This window comes from Geotrypetes seraphini, chromosome 5 (genome assembly GCF_902459505.1).
Source record: "Geotrypetes seraphini chromosome 5, aGeoSer1.1, whole genome shotgun sequence".
In the NCBI taxonomy this organism is placed as follows: domain Eukaryota; kingdom Metazoa; phylum Chordata; class Amphibia; order Gymnophiona; family Dermophiidae; genus Geotrypetes; species Geotrypetes seraphini.
Genome location: NC_047088.1, coordinates 94,097,667 through 94,123,221, shown reverse-complemented (window position 1 = coordinate 94,123,221; position 25,555 = coordinate 94,097,667). Strand labels below are relative to the sequence as shown.

At 41.6% G+C, this 25,555-nt stretch overlaps 1 protein-coding gene across 4 annotated transcripts in view; it reads left to right on the top strand.

Moving 5' to 3' along the window:
* Window positions 1–25,555, top strand: part of CLN3 (CLN3 lysosomal/endosomal transmembrane protein, battenin) — a 68,645-nt gene that overhangs the window by 11,906 nt on the left and 31,184 nt on the right. For 3 of the 4 annotated variants that reach the window (XM_033946373.1, XM_033946370.1, XM_033946371.1), the window contains one exon: window positions 24,064–24,160. In XM_033946373.1, coding sequence (XP_033802264.1) covers window positions 24,101–24,160 — 60 coding nt within the window. In that variant the 5' untranslated portion in view covers window positions 24,064–24,100. Of the gene's footprint in view, window positions 1–2,754; window positions 2,890–24,063; window positions 24,161–25,555 lie in introns of those variants that run through there. The other variant, XM_033946372.1, reaches the window with a different exon arrangement.

The window sequence follows — 25,555 nt, the reverse complement described above, 5'->3', positions numbered from 1 at the left end:
CGGTTGAATACAAATAATGTATTCGGGGATGAATTGAATATATCACTACAACACTGTTAAATACATGTAAAATTATATCCATACCAATTACTAAGCTCTACAATCTGTTCCTCTCCCTGGAAGTTCTCTGTGCTTTTCCCTTGGTTTCTTCTATTCATTTACAGTCCTTGTGTCCATCACCTTGACCAGGAGGCTGTTCCACACGTCCATCTTCCTTTCCATTATGACTAATCTAAGGAAATACATCTTGAGTCCATAGCCTCCTTTTGATTGAAGGAGACTCGCTTCCAATACATTTATGCCATGGAAGTTCTTAAACGCCTCTTATTACATCTCCCCTGTCCTGCCTTTCTTCCAAAGTATCACAGCACTACTTACCAATAAAGACGCTCTGTGCTTATCCCATGATATCTTGAATTTTCATCCTGTATTTCAATGTCTCTATCATATCCCTTCTCCTTTAAGGTTTTACGTATTTAAATCTGTATGTTTCACTTCTTGGAAAATTTACCCAATTTTGATAGCTCCTCTCTGGACTGCCTCTTCTCTGTTTACTTTTGGAAGATATGGCTTCCAGAACTGACACAAAAGAATAGACAAGCTCTCACCAATGACTAATACAGTGATGTTCTCGCCTTCCTTTTTTCCTGCTGGTTTGTCTTTCCCTGTTCACCTTGTCTACATAAGTCAGTCTTCCTGCCGATGGACACATATCACTGTCTCACCCCTCCCCCATCCATTCTATCTATAATTCTCCACTTTCTGCATTGAACCATAGCTGTCAAGCTCTTGACCACTCCGCAAGCTTTCTTAGATTGTTCTTCTTTTTCCCACTGGGAATATTATTTCCAGATCTAGGTATCGTCTACAAAACAGCAAATCTTTTTGACAAAGTATTTTGAAATGCAGTATTACTTATGAAAAAAAAATGAAAAGAACTAGCTAAGGACAGATACAAAGACAATCTACTGAACATCCCTCCTTTAACATGAACTCCATTTACCAGTACTCTGTTGTTGATCATACAACCAGTTTTTATTACTGCTGCTGGACCGATTCTCAATTTGAATCAAATTCACTGATTCAGTTTGCTTGAATTGATTCAAATCTACTTGTTTTAGGGAAAAAAATTGGACTCTGCTGGAGTACTAGCTTTTAATGTAACTTCCTGTTTCACGAAACAGGAAGTTACATCAGAAGGAAGGACTCAGACAGAGAGGAAGCCCAATAATAGGCCTGTGAGGATTGGTGTTTTAAGAGCTGAGAAGGTGGTGGGGTGGAGTGCTGTACTGCTTCCTCTGCTGCTGCTATCATCAGACACCTGGTGGGGGGGGGGGGAGCACTGCCGTGCCGCTGCCACTACTGGACCCACACCCTGGGTGGGGTGGGGGTTTGCTGTTTTCCACCTGTGCTGCCGCCAATGGACCCAGAGGGAAGTTTGAGGGAAGGGAGAAAGGATGCTGGAACCACGGGGGAGGGTAATTTGACTGTGAGTATGGAGCTGGTGAGAAGGGAAGGGAGAGAGGGTGCTGGCTGCATGGGGTAGGGGGGCTAGAGGAAAGGGGGAGAGAGAGAGGGTGCTGACCATATGGTGTTGGAGGGGACTAAAGGAAAGAAAGAGAGAGAGTGCTGGTCATATGGTGTTTGTGGGGGCTAGATGAAAGGAAAGATAGGTGCTGGCTATATGGTCTTGGGGATGCTAGATGAAAGAGAAGAGAAGTTTCTGGCCATATGGTCTTGGAGAGCTAGAGGAAAAGGACGAGAGAGAGGCTGTTGGCCATATGAGGTTGTGGGTGGAGCTAGAGGTAAAGGAAGAGATAGAGGTGCAGGCCATATGGTGTGGGGGGGGGGCTAGAGGAAAGGGAAGAGAGAGAGGGTGCAGGCCATATGGGAAGGGATGAGTGGAGAGAAGGGAAGAGAGAGAATGTGCAGGTTATATGGTGTTGGAGGGAAAGTAAGGGAGAGAGATGCTGGAGTGGAGGTTGGAGCTAGAGGGGAAGGGAGAGTGGATCCTTGGGGGGGGTGCTAGACCTGCAGGGAGGAGGAGAGAGAAGGGAAGGTACAGAGATGGAAGATGGATGGTGAGCAAGGAGAAAGAAGAAAATGTCAAATGGGCAGGAGACTCTGGTGAGCGAGTTAACAGAAGACAAACAGAAACCAAACCCTTGGATCAACATGATTTGAATACTAAAAAGACCAGACAACAAAAGGTAAAATTTTTCTATTTTGTAATTATAATACGTCAGATTTAAAATGTGTATCCTGCCAGAGCTGGTGTTGGACAGCGAGCACGAGCTAGGACCTAACTGTTTGTTTACACTTGATAGTGCCAGCGCAGGGTTGGAGAGGGAAAGGGGGGTGGAGTAGGTGAAAAGACTGCAAAATAAACCTGCCAGGTAATTTTAAAGCTATATCATAGAAAATTGAAAAATCGATTCAATTGGCAAAATCGAATCAGATTTTTTTTCCTGAATTGGACAGCTCTAGTTTCTATCCCATCAACCATCCTAAGCTTCTCAGTTTATTTTTGTGGACCAGTGTAATATGTGATTTACTACAAAATCTAAGTATATGACATTCGGGGCTCATTCCTCACCCAGTTTGAAAAACTGATTAGTGGAACTCTTTCTAACCCGGCTATTTATTTTTTGTTTATTTATTTGATGCCTTTTCATGAAGAGATTCACCCAAAGCAGACTACAATCGGGTATTCTGAGTATTATCCCTATCTGTCCTGAGAGGCTCACAATCTAACTGGTATCTGGGGCATTGGAGGATTAAGTGGCTTACCCAGAATCATGAGGAGCAGGCTGGGATCAAACACACAACCTCGGAATGCTGAGGCAGCAGTTCTAACTACTAAGCCACCTCCTACCTCTACATGTAAATGTATGTATGTATAAAGGGAGGGGATGATAGAATATGTCTGTGTATCCTTTGCATGTGTGTCTGTGTGTCTGTCCATTTGTATGTCTGTGATCAGGAGAGGAGAAGGCAATTTGAAAGATGCGGTTCTTTAATTGCTATGTTATAGTGAATTGGTGGATGTACAGTGGTGCCTCGCATAACGGCCGCCTCGCACAGCGAACGCTGCGCACAACGAACTTCTTGTCTTGATTCGTACAACGGACTTCGTTTCACACAACGAAGTCGCCCGAGCTGCATCGCAAACCTCCCCCCGCCGCCACCGCATATTGTTAAACCTCCCCCCGCCGCCACCGCATATTGTTAAACCTCCCCCCGCCGCCACCGCATATTTTTAAACCTCCCCCCGCCGCCACTGCATATTGTTAAACCTCCCCCCGCCGCCACCGCATATTTTTAAACCTCCCCCCGCCGCCTGGGCCTGCGCTGATCTCTGAATGGCTGCAGTCAGCTCTCGCGGGACTCACAAGAACTAACTGCAGCCAGCTCTCGCGGGACTCACAAGAACTAACTGCAGCCATTCGGAGATCGGCATGGGCCCACACAGGCGTGCAGAGGAATTGCTCCTGATCTCTGCGCTTCTGGCCTGTACGCCATTGGCTGGGAAAGATGGGAGGAATTAAAAAAGGTACTGGGGAGTATGTGGGGGGTGATTATAATACACAGCAAGGATCAACAAAACCCCTGTCTCCCCTCCCCTTCACATATATCCCCTCTATATCATGCTAACAGCTCTAACAAGATAAATTTATCTTTTTTTATGTCATCTTAGCATATTTTATGCTACAGAACGAATTATTTTTTTTTACATGTATTGTTATGGGAAAACGCGTTTCACATAACGAACTTTTCGCATAACAAACTTGCTCCTGGAACGAATTAAGTTCGTTGTGTGAGGCACCACTGTATACTGCAGCTGTTTGAACTGCTTCTCCCATAGAAGACATTTTTTTGAAGGTTATATTTCTTGGCTTCTCTCCTCCCTTCTGAAACTTCATTTCCGTAAACAAATGTCCTCCAGATCAACTCTTCCTTTTCTATAACTGCTGCTTTCCAGGCTCCATCCTTCCCTCCCCCCAGCTCCGTCTTCCCATTGGCTAGACTGTACATCAGGGGTGTCAAAGTCCCTCCTCAAGGGCCGCAATCCAGTCGGGTTTTCAGGATTTCTCCAATGGATATGCATGAGATCTATTAGCATACAATGAAAGCAGTGCACGTAAATAGATCTCATGCATATTCATTGCATACACCAAAAAGAGCTATGTATCTGTGCACCTCTTACAAGTTTCTAAAGTATCTGAAGATTTTGAAGTTCAGCATATGGACAATGATACAAGTTTTATTGGGAAGGATGGCTAGTTAGATATATTTATTAGATATATGTATGGGTTAAATAAGATATGCAATTGTGATTTGAATAAAATTTTGTGGTGAAATCATTTGTGGTATATGGAAAATATATGCAAGAAATAAATTTGATTGGTTATATGTATGACTGTATGAGGTACAATAGATACATAGCTCTTTTTGGTGTATAAAATGATATTTTAATATATGAGAGTTATTAAATAGGATTATAAATCCCATTGTTAAGAACATAAGAAGTTGCCTCCGCTGAGGCAGACCAGAGGTCCATCTCGCCCAGCGGTCCGCTCCCACGGCGGCCCATCAGGCCTGTTGCCTGAGCAGTGCTCCCTGACTATTTCTATAACTACCTCTTGCTCCTATCCCTATAACCTACCTCTACTCCTATCTGTACCCCTCAATCCCTTTATTTAATAATGCATATTCATTGGGGAAATCCTGAAAATCCAACTGGATTGCGGCCCTCGAGGAGGGACTTTGACACCCCTGCTGTACATACAGTCTCTGCTGCTGTTTACAATGAAGCAAGCAAAGCAGGTTCACTCATAAGAGGAGAGTTAGAACTAGACAACTGCAGATTGAGGTTTATATGCAGAAAAATGTCCACACACATTACCCATCCTTCTGCCTTCTGAACATTAATACAGTATAAAATTATTGTGACCTCCAAAAAGCCAGACTAATGTGCTTAGGAGTCAGCAGGTTAGAACTGCCATCTCACAGGCTACCCTTAAACATTTGGACTCGAAGTATGTGCAGAGTTTGCCAGTGGCTTAATCTAATCCTATTGAAGAAAATGTGTGTGTATTTGTTGGGTGTGCGTGTGTTTGTGTATCTCTGCTCTGTGTCTAGCAAGAAGGGGGAGTGGCCTAGTGATTAGAGCTGCTGCCTCAGCACCCTGAGGTTACGAGTTCAATTTCAGCCTGCTCCTTGTGATTCTGGGCAAGTCACTTAACCCTCCAATGTCAGGTACCACAGTTAGATTGTGATTCTGCCAGTGGACTCATTTAGAGCACTGGTCTTTGACCTGGGGGCCGCCGTGTGAGTGGACTGCTGGGCAGGATGGACATATTAATACTTGAAAGGGTCCAGAGAAGAGCAACTAAGATGGTTAAGGGGTTGGAGGAGCTGCCGTACGGTGACAGATTAGAGAAACTGGGCCTCTTCTCCCTAGACCAGAGGAGATTGAGAAGGGACGTGATCGAAACATTCAAGATACTGAAGGGGTTAGACTTAGCAGATAAGGACAGGTTGTTCACCCTCTCCAAGGTAGGGAGAACAAGAGGGCACTCTTTAAAGTGGAAAGGGGATAGATTCTGTACAAACGTAAGGAAGTTCTTCTTCACCCAGAGAGTGGTGGAAAACTGGAACACTCTCCCGGAGGCTATCGGAGGGGAAAACAATCTCCAGGGATTCAAGACAAAGTTAGACAAGTTCCTACTGAACAAGGTCGTACGCTAGTAAGGCTAGTCTCAGTTAGGGCACTGGTCTTTGACCAAAAAGGCCGCCGCGTGAGCGGACTGCTGGGCGTAATGGACCACTGGTCTGACCCAACAGCGGCATCTCTTATGTTCTTATGGTCTGATCCAGCAGCGGCAATTCTTATGTTCTTATGACAGATGGGGAAAAATACTTAAGAGTTCCTGATTATTATTCAGTGGATTGTAAACCACTTTGGGTGAGTCTCTTCATGAAATCCCAATAAATAAATAAATAACATAGATGGGTGCAACCTGCATGAAGCAGCAGGTAAACAATCGTAAACAAGACACCTGAATACTCTGGACAGACTGGTAGGTGTGGGGTTTGGGCAGTTTGCAAGCAGATGGGGTAGTTGGAAGATAGTTTTTGGTAATGTGGTAGTTTACAGAGTAGTGAGGCAGTTTTAAGAGTGTAGTTTTGGGGGTATGGGGCAGTTTGGGCATGGGGTAGGCCAGGGGTGTCAAGTCCCTCCTCGAGGGCCGAAATCCAGTTGGGTTTTCAGGATTTCCTCAATGAATATGCATGAAATCTATTTGCATGCACTGCTTTCATTGTATGCTAATAGATTTCATGCATATTCATTGGGGATATCCTGAAAACCTGACAATTGTGGCCCTCGAGGAGGGATTTTGACACCCCTGGGGTAGGCTTATAAACTGCTACCTTATAAACTGCCTTGCCCAGTTTTCTAAATGCTACATTTCACTCTTAAGTTTCTATGGTAATGAATAGAGAATGACATGGGGGCAAATTTGTTCCCATCCCCGTAAGAACTCAATTTCCCCTTCTCGTCGAGTTTTGTCACTGTCCCTGACTCCGCCCCCGCCCCATTCCTATAAGCTCTACCTTAACCGCACAAGCCTCGAACACTTATTATTGTAAAGTGTTTGAAGCATGTACAGATGAGGACGGAGCTTGCAGGGACAGGAAAATAACTTATGGGGATGGGACAGGAAAATTAATTCTCGTGGGGAAGGGGAAAAATTTGTCCCTGTGACATTCTCTAGTACTGAACTCCTTTTCTCATAGAAATGCTTTGGGTTGTTTTTTTGGAGGGCTTATTTCTCTGAAACCCCCAGTCCAATTTGGCCCATTTTTGAACTTGGCTTTTTTTTACCATTTTTTTCCCCTTAAATGCTGAGTTACTACTGCTTATCACTTATATAGCGCTGAAAGGCATATGCAGCACTGTACATTTTGATATTTATAGATGGTCCCTTCTCGGAAGAGCTTACAATCTAACTTGGACAGACAAGATATGACATAGAGGGTGGGGCATGCAGAACCCAAGGTGAGAGGAGTTAGGAGTCAAAAGCACTCTCAAAGAGTTTCATCCCATTTCGTTTTCAGGGAATTATTTAGCCTCAAGATGGATTTGCCCCTTTTATATAATTCTTTCCAACTTATATTGGATTGGAAAGAATAAAAATCATACTGTCTCAGATCTGAAGCCTGCTGTTGTCAAGATATTCTATTTATTTATTTGTTGGGAGTAGTTCACAGTGAGTTACATTCAGGTACTCTAGGTTCAGTAGACTCTCAGTTAACCAGATAGATGCTGGATAAATGTAGTTTCTGGTTGCTTGAGAGTTACTATAAAAATAGGCCTAACTAATACTATACCCCATACTATGCCATACCAGAAACTGTTCTAGACAAACTACTAGACGTGTGGGCGTACTTAGGTGTGGCATGCCAAGTTTACATTTAAATTTCCACCAGAAATTGTTTTTATTTTCATTTTTATTTAAAGTATTACAGTATTTCTTAGATTTTTTTTCTGGTTACTTGAGAGTTCTAGTTAATTGAATTCTGGTTAACAGAGAATCTACTGTAAATTCCCTGGTCCTGGAGGACTCACACTCTGAGTTTGTACCTGAGGTAATGGAGTAGTGCTTCCACCACTTTACTCACTACAGAAGTCAAACTACCTGGCCACTACTTACCAGCTTTCTCTCCAGTTCCATTTTTACGAAGAGGCGCACCCTCTGCCCTTCTCCAGTCCTGTGGGACCTCTTCTTCCTCCAAAGAAGAAAGTGAAAGAGTAGCCTAGTGGTTAGGACACTGGGCTTGACATCCAATGACATGGTGACAAAATCCATCACTATTCCTGTCCCTGTGGGAAACAATCCCGTGTCATTCTTTCGTGTCTATCTCAACCTCAGTCCTTCTATACCAGCATTCTTCAATGCAAGGCTTGAGGTTCAGTGGTTGTGCCCATTCATACTCTGATTCTTATGTGAGCCAAGTATAGGATAATGAAGCCATTGTGACATCACTGCTGAGGTTGGCTCTTAGGCTTGGTGGAGGCATTATGACATCACAATATTTGCTCTGGATACCAGAGACTGTCATTCTTTAGTGTCTTATCTCAACCTCAGTTCTTCTACACCAGCATTCTTCAATGCAAGGCTTGAGGTTCAGTGGTTGTGCCCATTCATACTCTGATTCTTATGTGAGCCAAGTATAGGATAATGAAGCCATTGTGACATCACTGCTGAGGTTGGCTCTTAGGCATTGGTGGAGGCATTATGACATCACAATATTTGCTCTGGATACCAGAGACTGTCATTCTTTAGTGTCTTATCTCAACCTCAGTTCTTCTACGCCAGCATTCTTCAATGCAAGGCTTGAGGGTCAGTGGTTGTGCCCATTCATACTCTGATTCTTCCCTCTTTCCTTAAAGAACGACATTGAGATGGTATCCCATGGTTATCCATGGGGACAGGAAGAGTGACGAATTTTGTCACTGTATCATTCTCTAGTTGCTTAGTTCAAATCACACTGCTGCCCCTAGTGATCTTGAACAAGTCTCCTAACCCTCCAATGCCTCAGTGTACCTGAATGTAGCTCACCTTGAGCTACTACTGACAAAGATGTGAGCAAAGCCTTAATAATATTAAAGAATGATTGAGCAGACTTGTTAGTGCAGCTGCCAGCACCTGAGTTCTCTTATTTATCCTAGACTGGATGTATTCCATCTGGCTCCATTGCCTGGTTTAGCCAGTTCTTATGTACAGTAAATGAAGTGGCATCTACCTCTCTTCTGAATGTTTGCCTGCTCTTCTTTAGTCCCTTCTTTGTACACAGAATAAAAGTATTTGTTCGTATTTCTTCTTTTTATTCTTTTGCAGGTTCTTTCCTTTCCTCTTTAGAACTCTGGCGTTAAAGTGAACAGCACCTGTTCCATGCCACAGGAACAGCGCAGAAATGAAGCTCCCCAATGTTCATGCTAATGCCATGTAAATTACCGTGAGACCATAAGTAAGGGAGAGAATTGTGCCTGGCATGTATGCACAAGAGTTTCATTGTAAGCACAGCTCTTGTGCCTATGCCCAGGCAGACCTGGAAGTGAAGCACACATTTGTGCGTTTCAATTTTTTTTTTTTCCACTTGAAAGACTTATATTTAAGAGCAGAAAACAGGTGCCAATGCATGCTTTCACTTTGTTTTGCTCAGACTTGCACACGTTTGTTTCTCAGTACCAGAGGGTCGCAACGGCTTCCCTCCACTTCCAAAATAAATCGAAACTGATAGATTTTAAAATGGAAAATCCAGAAGAAATCCTCTCTTTAAAGTCCTCAGCCTCGTCTCTGAGTGGGCAGCCTGTCTCCAACATTAAGGGCACCGTTTGTGCGCTGTTCTCTGAGCACGGGGAGAGAATACGCAATGACCTCATTACCATTCATTTGCTTTGTGAGCTAGTGCCCTCTGAACATTCTACACACATGAACGCCGACACTAGTTCAGCACTAATTGCCTCTAGTGCCAGCATTAGGTTCTGAGTCATGGGTCCTTAACGATATCCCTGTATTACTGATTTAAAGTAAAACAAAGTTTTTAATGGATACCTGGGATCATAGCCAGGATGAAAACCATATTGATATATCTCACTGTCATAAATACCCAGATTGCCCTGCAGCTGTTGACAAGCAGCCTATTCAGTTATTGTGGCAACGAATGTCAAATTCAAAATGGAGAGCAAACAAACCAAAACTGCAGACTTTGTACACGATGCAGGCAGACTTTATTGTGACAAGTAAATCTTTGATTAAAAACCTTTTACCAGGCAAGGGTCCCTTGCCTGGTAAAAGGTTTTTAATCAAAGATTTACTTGTCACAATAAAGTCTGCCTGCATCGTGTACAAAGTCTGCAGTTTTGGTTTGTTTGCTCTGGATTGTTTTTTACTGCAGACAGTTGGACCTCTGGTCTTTCCTTTTGGTTTGGTTTGAAATTCAAAATGGAGCAATATATCAGAAGGCTCAAATAAAGACTTCCTTCAAAAAAAGGGTGAATTCTCACTTTTCCTTAAGCGAGCTTCAAGCCTTACTGTAATGCTATTCATAGATTGTGAAATCTACATCAACCAGAAACAAGTTTCTCTGTCAAACCACCTATTCTTTGGAACTAGCTAATTGCAAGTTGCATCAGCTATTTGAACAGGATTTGTAATATAATCTATGTTTTTTTCTATACAGTATGAAGGAATCCATTGAGGTGATATGAATGAGACAGGTCTCACAGCTGATAAAGGAGTTAAGAAAATAAGCATAGCCTTACTGGGTCAGACCAGTGGTCCATTTAACCCAGTATCCTGTCTTCACGGAAGCCAATCCAAGTCACAAGTACCTGACAAAAACCCAAACAGTAGCAGCATGCCATGCCACCAATCCAGGGCAAGCAGTGGCTTCTCCCATATCTGTCTCAACAGCAGTGCATGGACTTTTCCTCCAGGAACTTGTCCAAACCTTTTTTAAAAAACCAGCTACATTAACCACATCATCTGGCAATGCATTCCAGAGCTTAACTATTCTCTGAGTGAAAAAATATTTCCTCCTATTGGTTTTCAAAGTATTACTCTGTAACTTCATCAAGTGTCCCTTAGTCTTTCTAAATCTTAATGCAGTAAATAAAATCGATCCACTTGTACCTGTTGCTGGACCATGTAAATTAGCTCTCAGAGATGGCTTATAGCTGATCGAATTTTCCTTTAGTGCCAGGGATACTCAGCTTATTATAGAGAACATTTTTTTTCTGAGTAAACTAATGTCTCCTTTAAATATTGGGGGCCAGTTTTCACTAGGGCCAGGCCTACCAATCCTTCCAGTGTAATGGCCCACAAATTCAGTAATGAAGTTGCATCCATCAGCTTGGGGTCCCCATTCTCAAAGGACCATTGAGCAAAAACAGCTAAGCCCTTATTGTATTATGATATATAAATGACCATGATTGTTGCTTCACAGAAGACACTAGAATAGATAATTGAATATAAAGAGATTACATGATACAGGGAACACTAACAAGGGCAAGTTATTAACTAAATTTCTGAACCACTTAGCAAGAACACAGGATTAAGAATATGGCTTTACTTATGTGGATGTGGCCATCCTCTGCATATAACCTAATGCAGACTTTGTATAGCATCAATCTGCAAATTAAAATCTCCAAGTATAGTATATTAGAAGTATTAAAATCCAAATTTGTTATTTATTTGGTAAAGTCATCAATACCTGCAGATATTCACTCAGGCAGAATGGGTGTCAGGTCAAAAGCGCGCCGGGACAAAGGCGCGCCCAGACAATTGAGAACAGCGCGTGCCGCCACGCCACTCTAAATTACTGTTTTTAGTGCTCTAACGGGGGTGGGTGGGGGGGAACCCCCCCACTTAATAGACATTGCGCCGCGTTGTGGGGGCGTTGTGGGGGGTGTGGGGGGTTGTAACCCCCCACATTTTACTGAACACTTTTTCCCTGTTTTTATAATAATAATAATAATAATAATAACTTTATTTTTCTATACCGCCATAGTCAGGCGACTTCTAGGCGGTTTACAATGTAAGAAGGCTGGACATTCAGCGAATAACAAAGGTCTTAGTACAGTACAATGCTAATACAATACAATAACTCCACATATAATACAATACAGTAAGTCTAAATACAATACTATACAATAAGTTTAAATACCGTACCGAACAAAGAGTCTAGATGCCGAACAATAGTCTAAATGGTAAACTTACATATTAATTGGAGATCTAAGGGTAATGAGTGTCTGAAAGATTTAGAACATCCATGAGGGGGGTCTTAGTGGGGGAGGGGACCGTTTTAGTCAATGAATTTAGCGAATAGGGTGGTTTTGATCGATTTGCGGAATGTATTATAAGTCATATTTGGTTCGTTTATGTGGTTTTTCAGCCAGGTTTGCTGTCTGTTCGCTTGGAACTTAAAGGTTCTGTCCAAGAAGGATTTGTATCTGCAGCCTGTGGTCTTTGGGTATGCAAAGATGTTTTTGTTTCTGGTCGTTCTTGTGGGGTTGTGTAGGGTGAAGTGAGTTAGTAGGTATGAAGGTGCTAGTCCCCAGGCTTGTTTGAAACAGGTGCAAGCGAATTTGAATAGAATTCGCGCTTCTATTGGAAGCCAGTGCAGCTTTTTGTAGTAGGGGCTGATGTGTTCGTTTTTTCTAAGTCCGAAAATTAGGCGAACGGCGGTGTTTTGTATTAATCTTAGTTTTTTTATTGTTTTTTGTGGGATGCCTAGGTAGATGATGTTGCAGTAGTCAAGAAGGGATAGGATCAGTGCCTGTACCAGCAACCTGAATGATGAAGGGTCAAATAATTTTTTTATGGTTCTTAGTTTCCATAGCGTATAAAAGCATTTTTTCACAAGTGAGTTTGTGTGGTCAGTCATAGTTAGGAAATAGTTTTAGGGAAAAAGTTCAGTTTACAGTAAAATGTGGAGGGTTACAACTGGCGCCGGCGTGATGTCTATTCAGTAAACTGGGGGGGGGTTCCCAAACAAAACCCCCCAATAAGTGAGTTCCAACAACAGGGTGAATTTAACAACAGGGTGAAAATAAACTTAGATATGGGTCCCTCCCATTCCCGCCAAATCTAAAGTTTTTCAGGGCTGTTGGACCTCTATTCTTATATTCACAGTTCTATGATTGCACCTTCTCCAGTCACTCAAACAGATAGCCCAGATCTTAATTTGTTACAAGGTTAGCTCTGATTTATTAGAAAGTGACGTTTCAACCCGATGAAACTGTAGATCTGCATATGCTAAAATAAGCACTTCTCCACCCCTACCTGCTAGTCAAGTTTGATTCCTTAAGTGGACAAGGCTGATTCAGTAAGACTACATCCAGTTTAAGAAGCTACGCTTCAATAATGCTTAGAAGTTGCAAAATTAAAATCCTTCACAAGATCATATAAATATTGTTATGAACTGAGAATCCTAAAATCACTATTTCCAGAGTACTGAATATCATTATTGAGATTCCCTCCCTTCCCAATGAAATTTAAATCAAATTTACTAGAGGCTGAATGGAGCACACATTTTATATGGGGTTGAAGAGACCATAATGGTCATTTCCCCTAAACACCAGAAGCAGGCAAATGATTCATTATACATATAGACAACTGACATACAAAATGCAAAAACACAGCCTAAGCAAACTAATCCTTCAGAGGCCTGACCCTTGCAAGCTTTTGGTCTGTAGCACTCAAAAGTAAAAGTATGCTGTGAATGGACTTTGTCATGACAAGTTTGGAGAAAATATTTGAATAATATTAAATGTTGGCTTGCCAACCCTTCTTCAGCTTTTCAGAAAGGGTCAAACAGCCCCTTACGCGGCTTCTGCCTGAGGGAACTGGGAAATTATAACAGTCTCTTGAAAGGTATTAATATAGAAGCAAATCTTTTCCAGAGAAAGGAAAATGGTAAAACTAGAGGGTATGAATTGAGGTTGCAGGGTGGTATACTTAGAGTAATGTTAGGAAATTATTTTTCATGGAGAGGGTGGTAGAAACATAGAAATAGATGGCAGATAAGGGCCACGGCCCATCTAGTCTGCCCACCCTAATGACCCTCTCCTACCTTTCTGCGAAAAGATCCCACGTGACGATCCCATTTGGCCTTAAAATCAGGCACGCTGCTGGCCTCAATCACCTGAAGTGGAAGACTATTCCAGCAATCAACCACCCTTTCGGTGAAAAAGAATTTCCTGGTGTCACTGTGCAGTTTCCCGCCCCTGATTTTTCACCGATGCCCTCTTGTTGCTGTGGGACCCATGAGAAAGAAGATATCTTCTTCCACCTCGATGCGGCCCGTGAGATACTTGAACGTCTCGATCATGTCTCCCCTCTCTCTGCGTTCCTCGAGTGAGTATAGCTGTAATCTATCTAGCCGTTCCTCGTACGGGAGATCCTTGAGTCCTGAGACCATCCGGATGGCCATTCTCTGGACTGACTCGAGTCTCAGCACATCTTTGTGGTAATGTGGCCTCCAGAATTGTACACAGTATTCCAGATGGGGTCTCACCATGGATCTATACAATGGCATAATGACTTCAGGCTTACGGCCGTAAGCCTGAAGTCATTATGCCATTGTATAGATGCTGGAATGCCCTCCCGAGGGAGGTGGTGGAGTTGAAAATGGTGACGGAATTCAAAAAAGCATGGGATGAACACAGAGAATCTCTAATTAGAAAAGGAATGGTATAAACCAAACTAAGGCCGGTACTGGGCAATCTTGCATGGTCTGTGTCCCATATATGGTGATTTGGTTTAGGATGAGCTGGGCAGGGTTCCGATAGAAGCTTCAGTGATAGGATGGTTAGGATAGGCTGGAGTGGGCTTCAATAGCAATTACAGCAGTGGGAACCTAAAGTCAGTACTGGGCAGACTTCTGTGGTCTATTGCCCAGAAATATTAAAGAAAAGACAACTTATCCATGAATATACTGTATAATGAGGGTGACTGTTAGGCAGAGTGGATGGACTGTTCAGGTCTTTATCTGCTACTATTTATTATGTTATGGTAAGCAAACTGGCTTATGTTATTATTCAAAGTAAATTCATAGCTTTTAAGGTGTTAGCATTACAAACAAAAGTCACTCAATATGTATTCAGCAAACCTTTAATCAATATTTGGGACTCTGGGCTTTCCCCAGAAGGGCCAGAGTACTATCGAACTGCACCTCAGACAGCCTCTCTCTGGGGGTATGGGGTAGAAAAAGGGCAGTCATCTGTAGCCTTTATAGACTAGCGTTTGGCATGAATCTGTTGCCTAACTTTTGCGTGCTGTACTTATGCCTGCTAAAAGCCGGGTTTAAATGCTGGCACCCAACCAAGCAAATCCTGTAAATCTGCATTGCAAATTTTGGAATGCCCCAGCCAGGTCCCCTTTTCAAATACATGTGATTGAAGTTAGGCACCATTCTTTATAGACCAGTGCACGGCAAGATGTGCGCACAAATTTTTAAGACTGCCGATTCCAATTGGCTGTCAGCACCCAATTATGGATGTTTCTGAGCTCATTAGTCAATTTATTTGCACATGCGTTTATTCGGAGACAATATATTGAATCCAGGGATATTTGTAAAATGTCTCGCTGATTCACTGCTTCACTATAATCCAACTACTGCTTGTTTTTGAGATCCTTTATTGGAATGAAGTTATAATGAGTAAACTCTAAGAGCTCCTTTTATCAAGGCGCACTACGGGGGTTAGCGCGTCGGACATTTCATCACGCATTAACCCCCACGGCAAGCCTAAAAATAAACGCCTCGTCAATGGAGGCGTTAGCGACTAGTGCGGCAGGCGGTTGAACGCGCGGTATTCTGCGCGTTAACCGCCTACCGCACCTTGATAAAAGGAGCCCTAAGGTCTATCTGTATCCAACTCATAGGCAGCAGAATGTTTATTGTTTATTTAAGATTTGATATACTGACCTAAGCGGTTTACAAAGTATCAAACTAAAATGAAATTAGGTACTTGAGAAAAACTACGCTATCTGTCCCGAAGGCTCACAATCTAGCTAAAGTATCTGATAAACTAAAGATATGTAATAACAACATATAATACATTTCCAAGATCAAAAATCAAATAAATAGAAATAATGGAAGAAGATAAAAAATAAAACAAAACAAATTTAAGAGATAGAAAAGTCTCTGAAGTGGCCTGATAGCAAACAGTCATATTTTAGTGCAGGTCTTGATACAATTCCCGGCACAGCACACTTCACAGATCTGTCACTGGCAGAGCTTGAGAGCATCAAAGAAATGAACATTTCTAAAACATAGCCACTAAAACTGTTATATGAAATAAATAAATCCAAATCAACATGAATCAGTAGAAATTGATACAAATTAAGGCAGATTGCGGTCCCCATTCCATTATTTAATTCGGGAGAGCCATTTGAAAAAAAAATGTGCTTTTAGATGCCCCTTAAAATTTTGAAATAATTCTTCTTTCCTTAACTCTACTGGTAAATTATTCCACAATATTAGAACCAAGTAGGAAAATGCACCATTTCTGGTTGAGGCAAGGTGAGCCTTTGAGATATGAGGAACAGCTACTCTGTTGCCATTTAAAGATCTCAACAAGCGACTAGTAAAATAACACTAAATTAGCGAGATATAATGGTTGTAACTCAAATAGTGCCAGCATCAGGATTTTAAATTTAATTCTAAAATCCAATTGGTAACCAATGGAATTTCAAATATAAAGGAGTTATGCTTTTTCATTTGGGGGGAGGGGCCTAAAGGCTCCACCCTAGCCCCAGCAGAATCCTGTGGCACAACCTCTCTCTCCAGCTCCCAGCTCCCCCACCTACCTTTCCCAGTTGCTGTAATTTTAAATCTTCCAGCAGCCACTGCGCAGCGTCAACAAGCAGCCCTGCCCCGGAAGTCTTCATTCTGCAGCCTTGCTGTGTGGCGGCTGCACGAAGATTTAAAATTACAGCCGCCGGAAGGAGATGGGTGGGTGAGTAGAGCCATAACTCAATTTGGGGGGAGGCCAAAGGCCCTATGACCTTCCCCGTTTTGAAGCCTATGATCCAACTCTCTGGGCTTAGTATGATGATGGCTAAGCTCAAGGCAGAATTGGTAAGAATTAAAGGTGTTTATCCTTCTGTACAGGGCAGTGATTCTCAAACCAATCCTCGGGACACACCCAGTCAGGTTTTAAGGATACCATAGTGAAATATGTATGACAAATCCGAATGCACTACCTCTACTGTATGCAAATCTATCTCGTGCATATTTGTTGTGAATATCCTGAAAACTTTACTGACTGGGTGTATCCTGAGGACTGGGTTGAGAACCCCTGCTCTGTATTTATTTTTATTTATTTATTTAGATTTCTACCCCATTCTCCCGGGAGCTCAGAACGGGTTACAATTGACATTCACAATAAAGTTACAGGACAATAAAATGATAGGCATTCGAACGAAGAGACAGGTGAGAAGACGTAAAGAGAGAAGGGGAGGGGGAGCATGAGAAGGGAGGAGGGCAGAGGTGGGGGGAGCGGTAGAAGAGCAAGGAGGTAAAGGAAGGAGCGCAGGGAACAAGAGAGAGGAGAAAGGAAGGGGAGCTAGGGGGAGGTTGTTCAATTGAAGAGATGTACAGAAGGATAAACAGCTTTAATTCTTACAATTCTGCCCTGAGCTTAGCCACCATCATACTGAGACCAGAGAGTTGGATACGGATAGGCCTTTCTACAAACTGATGTCCTACAGTTGTTAAACTGCACCATTCTTGTTCTGTGTATTTTTTTTTTAATTCCCTTTTCCATAAAACCAAATGCAATATTTTTCAGAACTGCCCTTCTTTTCTAACTGTTCCTTGGAATCTCAAAGAAATATTAACACAAGAGACCGTTTTACCTGAGAAATGTTACAAAAAGACCATGACCCCTTCTCTGCAAACTGTCTTTGGAAGAGAAACAGGTCCAGACTGATGCCCTTCCTCCCTACTGCCCTTTCCTGAATGGAAGTCCCTCCAAATATCATGAGTTGCAGCCAGCTTTGGGGAGGTAAGTCCTCCAACCATAAAGCCTCAGCCACCTTAATGCTGCTCAGGTGTGGCCGCTGAAGATGCCCTCAATAATAAAGTTGACTTTTAGCAGCTTAGTTCAGGTTACAATTGGTTAAAATTAAAGATGCTTATTCTGTGATACAGAAGCCATTAACCCCCTCTTCTATAAAACCGCGCTAGTGTTTTTTAGCGCAGAGAGCCACGCTGAATGGCCCGCGCTGCTCCTGACACTCATTGAATTCCTATGAGCGTGGGGAGCAGCACGGGCCATTCTGCGCGGCTCTCTGCACTAAAAACCACTAGCGCAGTTTCATAGAAGAGGGGGTATTTTTAACTCGGTTCCAACAAACCCCCCTCTTCTATGAAACTGCGCTAGCAGTTTTTAGCATCGGGAGCAGCGCGGGCCATTCAGCGTGGCTCCCCACTCTAGAAACTGCTAGCTCAGTTTAATAGAAGAAGCCCAAAGGCTCCCAAAACAGTGGCTTGTTTTTAGTGAGTTCAAGTATTTTTTAAAAATCCTGAGAAATCATAGAAGGTCCTACAAATGACATCTAGACAGGCAGTTGACTGTCCTTTTCCCACTCCCTCCTACTCCTCTTTCACCCCCCCCCCCAAGGGGGAGGCTGCCTAAGGGACAGTTAAATCAGCCCTTACAAAAATAATCTGTGTCTGAGTCACAGAAAAGGCAAAGTCCAGGCTTCCAAATACTCATTAAAATTTTAATGAATACATGTTCAGTGACTTTGTCTTTAAGGAATGCAGGTTGTTGTTTGTTCTGCCTATTGGGAAATGTCGCCTTGGACACATCATATATTTATGTAAATAATTCATGTATTTTAATAAGCTTATTTAGAGTCCAGAAACAGAGGAACAAACACTCCAGAATCAGCAGCAGATGAAGGAAAAACAGTGGAGATGACTAAAATATAGTAACATAAAGCAGCTTTATTACATCTTGTTATTTCTTATTGACTTGACTTACTGCATTTGCCTTGCTAATTTGGTATCCTGTAAAGCAGGGGTGTCCAACCTTTTGGCTTCCCTGGGCCGCATTGGTCGAAAAAAAATTTTCAGGGGCCGCACAAACATGCAAACGCTGCAGTAAGACAGAGGAGGGAGCCGGTAAGATGGTAAACACCCGGGGGCAGCAGAGGAAAACACCACATCGACCGTGGCCGCACAAAATACTTCACAGGGCCGCAGGTTAGACACCCCTGCTGTAAAGGAAAACTTTTAGAATAGGCTCCAAATAAGTGCCTAAAAAGTAGGGATTTGTCCTCGTAATGCAGTCCTGTGCACACGCATATAGGGTACAAAAATACGTTCACAACATGGGGATAATTTCGATTTAAAACTTTTTAGCAAAAACAAACCGTATAAATGTAAAAGATACATAATAATCGGCTTTTCAGATATCAGTAGAAGCCAAACTTTTTTTTCCCAGTTTTTTCATTTTAGGCCTCCCTTCTTCCCCCTTCCCCTACCCCCATTACACACACACCTTATCTGTAATATATGAATATAAAAATAGACTTATTGAGTCAGACCAGTGGTCCATCTAGTCCAGTATCTCATCTTCATGGTGGCCAATCCAGGTCACAAGTACCTGGCAAAAAACCAAATAGTAGCAATATTCAATGCTACCATTCCAGGGCAAGAAGTAGCTCCTCCCATGTGTGTCTCAATAGCAGATTATGGACTTTTCCTCCAGAAACTTGTCCAAACCTTTTGTAAACATTAACCGCTCTTATCCATATCCTCTGGCAATGCGTTTCAAAGCTTAACTATTCTCTGAGTGAAAAAATATTTCCTATTAGTCGTAAAATATTTCCCCGTAATTTCAAGTGTCCCCTAGTCTTTGTAATTTTTGATGGAGTAAAAAAATCGATCCACTCGTACCCATTCTACACCACTCAGGATTTTGTAGACTTCAATTATATCTCCCCTCAGCCTTCTCTTTTCCAAGCTGAAGAACTCTAACCTCTTTAGTCTTTGCTCACACAACAGCAGTTCCATCCTCTTTATCATCTTGGTTGCTCTTCTTTGAATCTTTTCGAATTCCGCTATATTTTTGAGATAAGGAAACCAGAATTGAATACAATACTCAAGGTGGATGGAGAAACATTATAACATTCTGTCTTGTTTATCATCCCTTTACTAATAATTCCTAGTGTTTTGTTGGCTTTTTGGCCGCCACTGCCCACATTGGGCGGAAATTTTCAGCATATTGTCTACAATGACGCCCAGATCTTTTTTCTTGGACACTGACCCACAAGGTGGACCCTAGCACCTGGTAACTATTTTTTACCAATGTGCATCACATTGCATTAGTAACAAACAATATTCAAAAAATAAGGAATGTTGGGTAAGTAATACAAGATAATATGAAAAAATCACTCCATTAAAGTTAAAGCCACAAAGAGCCTAATAGAGTGCACTTACACAGAGAAAGAAAAACCATCAGTTTATAGGAGAGGTGTATGGCAGAGGTTTGGATCTTTGCACAGATAGCTGGGAATTGTATAAGCCCTGAAGCAGTGGCATTCTGCCACAAAACAATCGTTGGCCCGATTGTGTGCAGTGTATCCTTTGGTACACAGTGATTCCAGCAGCATATTTTTTCCTCTTTGACTATTCCTTTTGATTTAAAACACTCCGGGCTCCTTTTACAAAGCTGCGCTAGGGCCTTAATGTACAGAAAAGCACACGCTAAATTTCCAAGTGTGCTAGCCTCCTTTTGAGCAGGCGGTAGATTTTCGACTAGCGTGCGCTAAAATGCTTAGCGCACCTTCGTAAAAGGAGCCCTCACTGTTTTGTTTAAGCACCACTCGTGAAAGTTTTTTGCCGATGATGTCAGGGTGGAAGAGTGTGGGTACACCTCTCCTATAAACCAAGGCTTTTTCTTTCGCTTTGTAAGTGTACTCTATTAGGCTATTTGTGGCTTTAACTTTACTGGAATGATTTTTTCAAATTAACTTGTCACATTGCATTAGTCCACATTAAATTTCATCTACCATTTGGATGTCCAGTCTTCTAATTTCCTAAGGTCTGCCTACAATTCTTCACAGTCTGCATGCGTTTTAACAAAATTGGAACAGTTTAGTGTCATCTGCAAATTTAAACACCTCACTTGTCATCCCAATTTCCAGATCATTTATAAATAAGTTAAACACCACCAATGCCAGTACAGATCACTGTGGCACTCCACTATTTTCCCTCCTCCATTGAGAAGAATGTATACTTATGGGTCCTTTTACAAAGCTGTGCTGCCAAGCACCGCATCCTAAATACCAACTGCCCACCTTAAGAGTATTCTGACATGATAGGGTATAAGTCACAGATAACAAATCACTCAAACTACCATAAATATACTCAATTTGATCCCAAGGAGGCTTGGCAATGGAGGCATATGGAACATGAGGTAATTTAAGAGGTTAATTAAAGGGTTTTCTGCTTGTAAAACCTGTTTTGCTTGCAGAAAAGACCTTTTATAAAACTGTGTGGCAGTGTACATGCATATAAATATGCATGATGACAAGACAGCAGGGCCTGGATTCTTGAACCGGCGCCAATCACGTATCCCAGATTCTTGAACCGGCACCGATAGCGTGTCAATCACACATTGGCGCAGGTTTCGGAATTGCGACGACACAAAAGATAGGCACCGGAAATTTAGGCCAGGGTTTTCTGGGCCTACATTTCTGGTGCCCATCTTCACATCAATCATGCCTACATAGGTACTTTAGGCCGCCTAATGACACTTCCAACTTTAGCCATGTGTACTTTGTCATTAGGTGGCCCAAAGCACCTATGTAAGCATGATTCTGGTGCCAATTTTTTTAGGCGACTCAAATCTCGGTTAAAAAATGGCGTTTTTAAAGGATGTATGGATGCTTAGAAAATCGGCATTGGTTTGAGAATCCGTGTCCATGTATTTATACATGTGTCACATGTTGGTGTTCCTGGGGGTGTACTTTGAGAGTGCAGATGCTGAGTTGTGATGTATGTTCAGGTTTCATAATACTAAATGTATAAGGGAATTCAATCGTATATATCAAAATGTATATAAAACATATTGAAAATAGTGTTTAGTAGCAGGGAATCATTCATACCACATTAACAGAAACTCTTAACATCACACCATCAATATAACAAATTATAAAACAACAGAGAAAAATAAACCTCAATTGTGAGAGGCCGGGACTACACAAGTACCCGAGCCAACTCACATCATCACTGATTTATGAAAAAACTCCGTGTACATTTAAATAAATAGATTTCATTCATGCACAGTTAATATTTTTCAATGATTTTTTTCCAAAGATTTTTCAGGGTGAGCAATGTAAGCAGAGTTCAATATATTAGAACATATTCATAGCATGAACAGGATCCCAAACTGACTACAAAAAAAGGCGAGGGCTACAGCTCAACTTAACGGGTATAAGCAATTGTTGAGGCATGGAGTTTGGAACAAAAGTAAGAGAAAAACATCCACTCATCTGAAGATACGGAGTGACTCAAAAGATTCTCAGTTCCTTATCCCGACAGAAAAGTCTTTCAGGGGAAGAATCCAATGTCCAAATATCTCCCGCTTCTTCCAACGCCACAATTGTAAAGCTGGCTCCTCTCAAAATGGTGGCGTTGGAAGAAGCGGGAGATATTTGGACATTGGATTCTTCCCCTGAAGTAGCCTTCTAGGCGAAACAGAAAGACTTTTCTGTTGGGATAAGGAACTGAGAATCTTTTGAGTCACTCCGTATCTTCAGATGAGTGGATGTTTTTCTCTTACTTTTGTTCCAAACTCCATGCCTCAACAATTGCTTATACCCATTAAGTTGAGCTGTAGCCCTCGCCTTTTTTTGTAGTCAGTTTGGGATCCTGTTCATGCTATGAATATGTTCTAATATATTGAACTCTGCTTACATTGCTCACCCTGAAAAATCTTTGGGAAAAAATCATTGAAAAATATTAACTGTGCATGAATGAAAACTATTTATTTAAATGTACACGGAGTTTTTTCATAAATCAGTGATGATGTGAGTTGGCTCGGGTACTTGTGTAGTCCCGGCCTCTCACAATTGAGGTTTATTTTTCTCCGTTGTTTTATAATTTGTTATATTGATGGTGTGATGTTAAGAGTTTCTGTTAATGTGGTATGAATGATTCCCTGCTACTAAACACTATTTTCAATACGTTTTATATACATTTTCAGGTTTCATAATATACACAGATATATGCACACATTTACACCACTTTTGAAGCACAAATAATTTTCTATATCGCCTGGACATAAGTAATCATGGTGGTTCACAAGTACAATTTTAAGAAATATATATGGAAAGGAAATCCATATATATATGCTGTATGTGCATGTAAATACATGTAAGATACGTACAGTAGATATGTGACTTTATATAAAACAGCTCCTAGAACCAGACCAACAGCATGTGACTGCTCTATGGATAAATTAAAAAAACAACTAAAAATGTACTTCTTCACTCAAGCATCTGGCATATCAGATGTTTCAGCTGGGGGAGGCAGTCTGAATGTAGAGTATGTGTGAACATGCTTGGACATGAATTTTATTTTCTTGTTGTAATATTATTATATTAAGGGTGTGGGGATGGTGTATGGCTCTGGAGTAACTAAATAGGTTTTTCCTGTATAATAAATAAATATAAACACTTTGGGACTTTTTACATAGGTTTTCTGTGGTCCCATAAGTTTAAAAAAACATATATGTGTTCACACTTAGTAGGCCAAGTAATCTGCTTGTAGAGTCCAGTCCTGTTCTCTAAGGAATTCCTCTGTGTGCTTCTTAAATATAAACAGGACCTATATCTGGCCTCTCTTTCAGTCTGGCTATACAGAGACGAAGAGATTGTACTAAATATCATACAGGATGCACATGGAGAGATCTAGGTTTTTATAAAGGAAGCTGCAGATGATGTGTGCTTCATTATTTCCCTACGCTTCTGCTCTGCTCTTGCCCCCTCTCTTGCTCATTCTAGTTTTCTCTTTACCAGCCTTTCCTTCTCCTTGCCTTCCCCCAGCGTTTCTTCTGTTGCTGCCTCTTCAATGTCCTCTTTCCCTTCAATTACTCTCTCTTCCTCCAAGCTCCTCTCCATCATCTTTTCTTCCTTTTTATCTCTTCTTATCCTCTCCTTTCATCTTCTCTATTTCCTCTCCTCCCCTGCCAGTGTTCCCATCACTGTTTCTGCCCTTGGGTCCTCCTCTATTTGTCTTTTTCTCAACCTGTTCTTTTCCACATCTCTTCAGCTCCAGCTTCCCTTCTTTATTGGTACAGGGAGGAGGGAAGGTTGGCTTTAAAATGTAGAATGTTTGGTATGGATTTTGCAAGAGGATGTCTTGTGTTCTAGAGATGCATTGCTGGCCATCCTAAAGCACACACACATGAGTTTAAAACACACAAAAGATATACATGTTCTTCTTTGATCTTCTTGACTTATTTCTCCACAGGCTGCTGGGTCTCTGTAATAACTTTGCCTATGTAGTGATGCTGAGTGCAGCCCATGACATCCTAAGGGGTCAGGAAAATCAAAACAGGACGGCAGAAGTGAGTGATTATTAAAGCATTTTAGAAGGGTGCCCAGAGGGAATACCTGGATGGGGTTGTGTGGGTAAATTGATGGAGAGCTTTATACAGACTTCTTGCTGAGACTGCAAACATGAATAAAGCAAAGCATCTTGGAAGGTAAAGGCAGGACCTTATATATAAATGGGGCATGGCATCATATGAAAGGACAGCAAACCACACAAAAACAGAAGGTCAAAACAGTTTCCAATATAGACTTCTTCAGCTAAAGCATTAGCTCTTAACTCATGGACCTCAGTAGTGCCATTCCATGCTATTAAACTTTAAGCATGCAAGACCCCTGATCGTCATTGGTCCCATGTAATTGTGATCATTTTTACTTTTAGTTTATAGTATATTTAGAAAACATATAACTTATCTTTTAGCTACGCGGGTGGGGGTACGCACTCCGTCGTAGACTACGTTTCGCCCTTTCGGGCTGTATCAAGGAATCCCCCTGCAGAATATTAGAAATAATAATATCATTATAGTGTCATTTTACTATAATATATTGCACTTTAGTAATACTAACATAGCTCTAAGTTACCTCAAATATTCCAGCTCATGCTCCCCGCGTCAGATTTACAAACAGGAAACATGGCCGCGGCGTTCACATCTTTAAATCTCCTAACTACTCCCAAAACGTGATGACATCGAACTTAACGTAAAAACGCCCCCCTGTTCTTATTTAGCCTCATATTAAGGTCGCCCATTCTATTTCGGCATTCAAACCAGCGGGAATCACTGAATTTAAAGAAAAAATCCATTTTTGTTCCCTATAGTTTAATTTACTTTTAGAGTCGCCACCCTCCCATCCCACATGAACCTGATCTATAACCCTCCATCTTAGATCCATAATATTGTGATTATTATCCCTCCAGTGTTGTACAAGGGGTGCCTCAAGATTACCAGTATTTATGCGAGATTTGTGCTCGGTCAGGCGAACACTAATCTTCCGACTAGTCCTTCCAATATACAGAAGTTGACATGGACATTGTATCATATACACGACCATTGAACTTTGACAGGAGGTGTTAGAAAAAGCATGATATATTTTATTCGTCCCAGGATGTCTCCAGGAAGAACCAGTAATGGCGTATTCACACCATTGGCAGTCATTACATGTTGAATGCTCAAAAGTAGAAGATTCATCTCTTATTTTAATTTCAAACTTATGTTGAGATAAAATCTCTCCTACAGTTCTCCCTCTCCTATAAGAAGCAATAGGGAGGTTTTGAAACTGAGGATTAAGTTGTAATATTGACCAGTGACGTTTCACGATCTCAAAAAAAGGAATACTCAAGGTAGTATAAGGAAGCACCATAATAACACGGTCTTCCTGAGTTTCAATCTGTTGATCATTATCCCTAAGTAAAA